The sequence below is a fragment of the Notothenia rossii genome (genome assembly GCF_949606895.1).
Source record: "Notothenia rossii genome assembly, chromosome: 2".
NCBI classification, from domain to species: Eukaryota; Metazoa; Chordata; class Actinopteri; order Perciformes; family Nototheniidae; genus Notothenia; species Notothenia rossii.
Genome location: NC_136904.1, coordinates 15,148,490 through 15,157,569, shown reverse-complemented (window position 1 = coordinate 15,157,569; position 9,080 = coordinate 15,148,490). Strand labels below are relative to the sequence as shown.

At 40.3% G+C, this 9,080-nt stretch overlaps 1 protein-coding gene across 1 annotated transcript; it reads right to left on the bottom strand.

Moving 5' to 3' along the window:
• Nucleotides 1-536: 536 nt before the first annotated feature.
• Nucleotides 537-8,402, bottom strand: depdc7a (DEP domain containing 7, paralog a). Its single transcript, XM_079664592.1, has 9 exons — nt 8,329-8,402; nt 5,095-5,551; nt 3,774-3,904; nt 3,458-3,650; nt 2,844-3,064; nt 2,164-2,306; nt 1,958-2,083; nt 1,656-1,734; nt 537-1,523 (listed from the first exon to the last, which is right to left on the bottom strand). The coding sequence occupies exons 1-9, from the start codon at nt 8,342-8,344 to the stop codon at nt 1,303-1,305; spliced, it is 1,587 nt and encodes a 528-aa protein (XP_079520718.1). The 5' UTR covers nt 8,345-8,402; the 3' UTR covers nt 537-1,302.
• Between the last annotated feature and the right edge of the window lie 678 nt (nt 8,403-9,080).

Genomic DNA, 9,080 nt, shown 5'->3' with positions numbered 1-9,080 from the left:
AAGTTGTGTTTAATGTAAGCTGTGAACAATGTTTTATCCAAAGTCTCGGAAAGGAAAGCACCGCTCATTTCCATATTTGAGTTGATATTTTAACAGGACTCTTGAGGTGTTGAGCTGAAGCCCTATTTGTTTCGTATTTAAACATTGACGTATGAGAAACAGTTAGGTGAACTCCACATTGCAGAAATATCTTCCTTAAAATGTTACCGATACAAATATTTGTATCTTACATAAAACACAATTTCACAGGTTTTTCAACTGGAAACTTCAATAGCATTAAACAGCCCTAGATTTCACAATTATGCAACTCTGTTTAAATGTAAAGGTAGGATACTTTATGTCAGGTGTTAACAGGAAAAGCTCTAGGCAAGGCCCGTGTTCAGTCAAGTAAGAATGGACAGAGTGTACTAGAGACTGCCTCAGATGTAAAAATGTTTTGTGGGTGTATTTATAAATGATTCGATTTACCAATTCCCTTTTGTTATCTTTCAGAATAAAAATGCTTTTGTCTGCATTGAAAAGATGCAATGTACATGTTCGAATGTTTGACAATTCTATATGCATTTTATTAAGGTTTTCCAAAATACAAACAAGATGTGAGTGGTTTAAAACTTAGTCCGGGGATGAATTTGTCAATTGGAAATGTGGATGTCATTTCCTCATCTTAGTATAAGGAATACATAAACCTTTGTCAAAACAAAACCCTAAAGATACCACTAAAACGTGGATAAGGTTTAAATACAAAAATAAAAAATACAAACATCTGTATTCTGAGAGTTGCAACACATAAACCCAGAGGGCTGATTCACATAAATGCCTCTGACTTTTTGCTACAGAATAACATCAGACTTTCACATTTCCAGGTTCAAATTTCCGTTTGAGACATAACTCTACTGTGCATCACATTGTGTATGAGAAACCACATGAACAGAACATCTGCATGCTAAGACTGTTCCTATTGCACTATAACACACAGAATACATCCATTTAAAAGGGATATATGCAGCCTGAATGCCGTCAAGACACACTGCAGACACATAAATAACTGACAAGGACATTTCATGTTAGTGTCCTGCACCAAAGAAAATATCTAAGAAATGAAATACGTCCTTAATTGTCGTAGCTTATTGTGAGTCTCCACATTTGAAAATTCACATTTTTTTCAGTAGTCTAAACTATTTACATACTAGCAAATATAATCCATGCACTAACTGCACATCTGCACGTCATTTAAATCACATTAGCTTCTTTCATGTACGTATTCTTTACATAATTATACATAAATTGTTAAACTGATAAATATCACTGTAGCAACACGTGTCTGGACAATCTATTTCCAAAGTACTGAACAAAAAGCTCAGGGTGGCCTTTGTAAAACTGTCCAAGCAGCCGTCTCTTTTCTTTAGAGGAGAGTTTTGGGTTCTCGTGGACAGTGCGGAGTAAGGACCAAAGTTCCTCCTTAGTGGTTTTTTGTGCATTTTCCGAGTAGGCCTTAGCGCTCACTCTTGTGCAGTGTGACGATCCTATAAAAAGAGATGGTGGAAAAACAGAATTAGGTCTAATTTATTCGTACCAAGGCAAAGTGTTTTCAAGTTTCATACTTTTGTCTTTTATGTTGTAAACAATAAATATATAAACAAGGAAAATCAACAAACCTGTTGTCACTTCTGGATCCTTGCCTTTTACAATATTTATTATTCTGTCACTGACCATTTTGTGTAATGAAACAGGAATCTGGTGGAAAAGAAAGCAGCATCAGACACAAAGTTTGACAAACAGTCACAGATACATCTGATTCAGGAATTATCTTTCAAATAATATCTGACATGATTGTTGAAATCATGCAGTCTGTGTAAAAGTGCATTTTATTGACCCGACCCGACGACTTTGCTGATTGTTTCATCCCTCCAACAAAATCAGATGCAAACAGGCTAAAATATAAATGAGGATTACTAACCTTGAACAGATCGCAGTGCTTATCCATCATGAACAGAACCATCAAGGCCACCTTTCCTTTGGAGAGTCTTTTGCTGTAGACGATGGCACTCGAGAAAGACCTTTTCACCGCCATTCTGTTCTCAATCTGAAAGACAAATATTAAGCCTTAACAAAGCTCAAACATACGCATGTTCTGACTCATTCGAGAGGCCCACAAGCACTCACCTCTTTGTGCAGTTTGACCTCCTGGGATTCGGCTGCGACAGCCATGAATCTCAGGAGCCTGCGCAGCTCCTCCCTGCTGCGAGAGTCCTGCAGCTTCAGGCTCAGCTGCAGAGCCTCCAGAGCCTGCTCCTGCTTGCCATTCACTGACAAAAACAAACAAACATACCAGGATTAAAATGCTGAGCTTGCTTGTCCTTTTGGCAGAAACATATGACACCTGCCTTTAGGATCAAATACGTTTAAATCTGATTTATTGATCCCAAATTGTAAAGGTTATTGTATTGTATAAGTTTCAGCAGCATGAGTCAGATCAAGTAGAAAAGTATATATCTTTAGAGTATCTCTAGAATACACTAGATAAAATATACAGAATAAGTAAGAATACACTAATAAACCAACCAACTACTTGAAAAAAATACAAACAGAGGATTCTGTATACATTATACAAGTGTGCAAAATAGTGTTTGCTTTTTTAATTAAAATTAAAATGCAATGAAGAACAGTAGAATATATAAAGATTGTTGAGGGTCATTTAAAAGGAAAAACATGTGGCATCTGGTCAGAAGATAGACAAAAAAGATAAATAAATAAAGCTGAAAAAATAAATAAAGCTTTATGCATCATGAAAGCATTACCAAGCCTCATGCAAACAAAAGGAATCCAAAAAGATCTGCTCTTACCGAGTAGCTCCGAGATGCCGGAGTGGATGTCGAACACGTGGTTGCTGAGCAGAGGAGGCTGCTGCGTGTTTCTGTAGTGCTGAACCAAGACCTCGTAGAGCAGACTCTTACAGCGCAGCAGGTCATCGGCACACCCGGCCAAACCTCGACTGACGTCCACCACCAGATCATCGGGAAGGAACTCCAGACAGTCCACCGCTCCGGACAGCCACTCATCATCCCTGAGAAGAAAGGGGAGTTCTTTTAAATACTGCCCACAGATTGGTCAAAGTGAGGGAGCAGGGAAGGCAACAACTGAAACAAGAAGGTCAGATAAGCGGATGACCCTCAGGGAATTAGAAAGAACTTGACTGCTCCCAATAAGCATGGATTTGATCATTGGTCTGGTTAAAATATGGTAAAGCTCAATCTTCCTTTAAGTTAGAAAGCATGGCAACACACCAACAAAAAGTCCCTATATACAAATGTGGTTATGGGTTGTATTAACACATGTTTGTAAAGCAGCCAGTTAAGAGTAATACAACCTGTAGATTAGGACTGATAGCTCTTAAGAAACATAGATTGGAGGGTTAAATGACACTTGGTTGAACATGTAGAAGCTTGAGAGAGCTTACTGTGCTTCACTGAAGGCCTTGAGAACTTCTCGGTCGAGATAGCTGGATGTATACAACAGGTCGGGGTCGCTGTCCATGCTGTGCAGGGGAGGCCTCGCTGCTTCTTTACCATCCAACAACTTCTCCAACAGAGGGAGCTCTATCAGCTGCAGCAGCCTGAACACGGCCTGCTGCTGCCACACCTCATCAACAACTGTGAAAACACACAGTTAAAAGCCATTAGGGTCAGGTTCTCAAAGAAGTGTGACTAAACATTTGCTACATGGAAAAAAAGGTGCAATTTCAAAATCATTGGTGTCAGATTAAGACTCCTTACGCTCTTGTGAGAGGCCGAGGTTGATCATCTGAGGGGTGATGGTGGAGCTGAGGTTGAGGTTGTCCAGCACGTCCTCCAGTGATTTGTCTGATTTTACAGGCGAGTGGGTGGAGTAGCTCTGCACCTCTAGTCTGAAGAGTCACATAATAACAGCAATCAGTGAAAATGATTGGGGGGGGGGGGAATAGACAATTCACATGAACAAATGTGGCATTAGGGTGCAAATGACTTATAGTAACTGTGATTGAGTCACAATTAACAGCAGTATTGATTCCAGTAAAATAAATGCTCTATTTCCAGCATTGTACAATTTCGGATTTACCTTAAATAGGACATTAACATTATTTTCTTTCAGATTTGATTTGAAACATGTTGCAGAAAACACTTTAAACTGTACATGGCTCCTCTGAATATTTCATCTCCCATTAGCGATGCCTGTTCTCTTGTGATGAGCTTTCACTCTCACAGCAACACAAAGTACAGAGGCCATGTGTTAGCACCTCGGGGGTAATAAAGCCTGTCTGTCTTTACACCGTGATCAACAACCTCCTGAGCAATTTACTTCCAGCCTCAAAGTAAACAGGATCAACTTTTTGTTAGTCAAAAGTAATATGATATATAATATAATTGTTCACTCTCTTGCTGCAAGTTAGAGGAGATGCTTGATATCATTGTCATGTCTATACGGTAAATTTGAAGCCACGGCCAGCCAGTTAGCTTAGCTTAGCACGGGGTTCGGAAAAATAGGGGAAATAGCTAACAAGTTTCAGTAACCAAATCTGCTCTGGTCTACAGCTCAAAAATTAATAAAGAATGTTTATATTTAAAAGGTGTAACACATTGTGGTGTAGCTAATATGGCTATGGGACAAGCTATTTTTTGTCTGGGCTCAGAAACTTCCTGAACTCACCACCTAAAGCCGGCCAAGAAGCACAGAACCTCTGATCAATAAATAATAGTTTTTACATCTACAGATTTTATATAACAAACAAACAAGTTATATAATTTTGATCAGTTAACTTTGGTTAGGCACTATAAGGGCACATAAGGGAAAGTGCCTTGTGGATTTATATCTGTTATGTGTTTTTGATTTAGCTAATTCAAATCTGTATTTAAACTCATGTCCGCACATTGGTAATGAGGGTTATTGGAATGTAAGAGTATCAAGACATGACAGCATGATAAGAATTTAGGAGACCCCGGTCATGCCTCACTAGTTTCCAGCGGCACCCTGTTTAATCTATACTAGATTAGCTCTGGAGGAAGGAGAACAAAGCAAATCAAAAATTAGATCTAAAGATGTTGTGACATGAGTTTGTACCGTTCACACGATGGACTGTTCTTGTTCCTGTTCATGCCCGGTGAGTCATACCCGCTCTCGATGGTGCTGGTAGAGTAAGAGTTGGTGTTGGTCAGAGACGATGGAGAGACGTTTGCCGGGCTCAGGAACCTGTACAAACTGAAGCTACTGTCCTCAAATGTGGCTGTCTTCTTTTCCTTCCCAAATACTTTAATGCCCACAGGCTCAAACGCCCTGGAGTCCATGAGGGCCTGACAGAGACGGACGGCCTTGTAGCGCGGCACCTCCTCGTCACCGAAGAAACGGCTCAGCGTGATGTGTGCCAGCACCACGTCCACGGCGTCTGAGCCCAGGAAGCAGTCAGGGTAGGACTTGAGGTTGTGCCGCCGGCGCTTGACCTCCACCCGAGAGTTGAGATTGGAGATGATGCTGCTCCAGATAAAGGTGGCCCGGAAAGGATTCCCAGCCATGCTTGTTGCTGATGGAGGAAGAGGAGAGGAGAGTCAGTGGATGGAGGGAGGGAGGGAAAGACAATGAGGGGTGTGGAAATGAAGGCTCAAGTGGAAGTGATAAACTCCTAAATCAGCCATGGTGCCAGCTCACAAGAGGTTAATTGCTGCACAGTTTTTACCCAAATGGCAAAGATAACCAAGCAATGACAAAAGGTTAACGCAAAAATGCACTTATGGAGTAACTATAAAATCTACTCCTGCTTGAAGAGTTAGTCGAATGATCAACAGACACTTCATCAACAATACTTTTCATATTCAATTAGTATTAATCCAACAAAAAGTCCAAACATTTGCTGGTTTAGAGCTTTTCAATTGTGAGGATTTGCTTTGATTTACTAAATGGTAAACTGAACATTTTTAGGTTTGGTGTTCGCCATTTTCACTTGACTACTTTATTTAATCATCTAATTGGATGATATTAATAACACGTATGATTATTTGAGGAAAAACTGCAAGAAAAATCAAGAAATAAAATAAATCTTTATGAATGCGGTAAAAAAAAACTAAGATTTTGTGATTCCACAATTGTCTATTGTCTGAGCATGTTCTCACAAAATAGAGGGTTTGTGCTTTCTGTCTTTACCAAACACACCCTCTATCTCCTCTGTGTATTTTCACAGAATCAGTGTTCAAGTTACTGTATGTGGGTGTAACAGCAAAAGGTCCAGAATCAATGCATCTCATGAGGGCAGGAACCGAACCCTAATCTCCTTTGAGGCATGCTGTGTGTATAATGCTCAAAAGCTTCTTCCTAATTCACTCCACAGATGTTTAACACCTAAGAACCAAATGCTGTAGTCTGTCAGCATAGGTAAAGACAATAAGAAAGAGAAAGAGCATCATCTGTGATCTAGACACGCACAAGTAAACAAGACAATGATCTTATTGTGAGCCTTCTCTCACAATAGATTTCTTCATTATGTCCTTGTTGTATTTTCCACTGGATGGGCTGCTTTGTTACTAACACTCAAATCAGTAGATGATTAATGCGATCAAACACTGACACCACGTTCAACACTCCATCGTCTGTGTTTAATGGGTCTTTGTTGGGGGGAAAAGGACTTCTGGTGATATCCACCGAAAGCCAGACCGATGAAAGAAAGCAGATCTGCCTCAGTGAGATGTTAGAGAGGCTTTAATCTCAAAACAGGAAACATTTAAGGCCTGTTGAGCAAATGTAAGGGGAGGATCTGAAAGGCTCACTGTGACCAGGGGCTATAAATCAGGCGCTGTCTGCACCATACCAGGCTCCATGTTATGATAACACAACATGACAAATACTATTACAAGCCCATCTTTAACAAAGTGAAAACAGAAACACTTAGGAACAGTACAGCAGAAAGCAGATGTTCGCCCACACAGCTTACAGAAAGCAAGAGAAGGTGTATTTTGGTGGTCTGCTGATTAATGAGACAAATCTATGTCAAACTGCGTGTCCCTCCCAGGGGAGAAGAAGCTGTCCTGAGCTAGGGATTTGCATTTCAGTGAAAAACAACTGGGGCAGCAGCAGTTGTTCAAGGAAGAGTATCTTTAAGGAGCTTTTTTGTTTTGCATAATGGAAATCATGAGATATAGCAGCTCATGTTCAAATGTGTCTTTCAATGCTTCAAGACATATCTTTAAATAAATGTGATATCTCCGTGCAAATATCAGTCACTTAACACAATTAAAAATGCAGAATTCCACAGGAAAAACGCACTTTTTGGTTCAGGACTATTAGAAACAAACTGCATTATCAGAATCAAATCCTATTTAGGAGTTAGGGCAGGACCATCTGGAGAATCCCATCAGGGGTCCTTGGATTAACAGTCACACAATAAATCCGGATCTGATCAATATACCTTAATGCTTATTAAAAAGAGAAAAAAGGAGGGTCAATAGTGGGTCGGAGCAATCCTGGGAACCTCGCTGTGCGCTGTCACCTCTTGTTGCTTGAGCTGTGCTGAGATTTGAGCTCAGTTTGCACAGCTGACGCCAGACTGCCTGTGACTTTAGTCCTCTTTATCAAAAAAAAAACTACAGATGGACTGTAGGAAGATCAAAAGAGAGTATGACCTGCTGCAATTCAGCCATGGAAAACAGTGCACCGAGTGTTTGCACACATTAGTGAAGGTAAATAATCGCGGAGGGAGCAGCGCAGTAAACACATGGGGATGCTCCTTTGGGAACACCACTCTCAAAGCCTGAGCTGGTGGCAGGAAAGAAAAAGTAGCCCTATTAAGTTATTTTTTGAGCACTGTCGCCAGAAATACAAAGCTCAGGTCTGATGATTCAGGTGAGGAAAATGCTCCGTGGCACCTTCAGAGGCAGCAGGTAGCCTACCTTCATTCCTCTAACATGCTGAGGCTTGAGATTAACCGATCAGACCTCAGGGCACAATGTGATCACGCCAAAGCACGGAGGGCTATTGGCCCGTATGCATTTGCACCCTCATATCCTGTGCATGTTGCCTATAGACACGCGCGTAATAACCCTGCTCTGCCGGTGTTTGAACACAAACACAGTCTAAACAGTCTGCTGAGTCTGCACTGAGCGCTAAATGTAAAAGAATACAAATGTTGTTGAAAATCTACAAAATAAATGGTTTGTTAAACCTTAATAAAGACAGTAGCCCAATAACATACCATAAATGATTAATAGCCTACATTATATCCAATTGTTATATATCTTAACAAAAGTAGGCTATTTTAAACATGACACTGCATTTACCTTCGGATAAAAGTGATAAAAAAATCAGTGTTACCTGTTGATCGGTTCATGAAAACTTCCTATAGTGACGGTAGAAACAGCCATTCAGTCCATGTCCTCGGTTTTCAATTTGCAGCGTGACGCACACAACTCAACACACTCAACCCCCGAAACCGTCCCCTCCCACTGAGATACATTATTCATGTCCCAATCCCCGCCCTGCCCGGGAACTGACGGGATAATGAGCCTCACACTGTTCCCTTGAAGTTGAACAAAAAACATTAACTCTATTGTTCTCACATTAGGACATGTCTTCCTGAGATGAAACTGTTAAAAGTGAAGAATAAAAACCTACCAGTTTCATTTTATCAGCTGAAAGCTTTGGTCGTTTACAAGAGTATAGCCACATTCAATTTGCAGAACAATATATAATACTGTTTTATAAGATATCATTCTAAACATTAAAACAAAAATACTTTCAATGTGGGAAATGCTTAAAAATCCAGGTAGTTTTCATACAACCTTTCGCTCACAAAGACACACCTTGCAAACCAACACTGTAAGTAAATCTGATCTGATAAAGAACCATGGTTTCAAACAGCACTCAACACGTGAGACAGAGAATCAGGTTTGATGATTGAGATTTAAAGGGAAAATAAATTGAATGGGGATGTTTTCTCGGTCCTTTAATAAGAACCAAACACGCCACCAGGGCCACAAACAACAGGTGCCTTGGGTGTCAAATGTGCCCTGATACTATTTCCCTTCATCAGAAAACCTATACAAAGGCACTACATCAGCAGAATT

What these genes read in the sequence shown, in the direction of transcription:
- depdc7a (XM_079664592.1), bottom strand. An exon ending in CGGCATCTCGGAGCTACTCG is followed by an intron (nt 2,307 to 2,843) that starts GTAAGAGCAGAT and finishes TGTTTTTGTCAG; the next exon opens with TGAATGGCAAGCAGGAGCAG. An exon ending in AGCACTGCGATCTGTTCAAG is followed by an intron (nt 1,735 to 1,957) that starts GTTAGTAATCCT and finishes CTTTTCCACCAG; the next exon opens with ATTCCTGTTTCATTACACAA.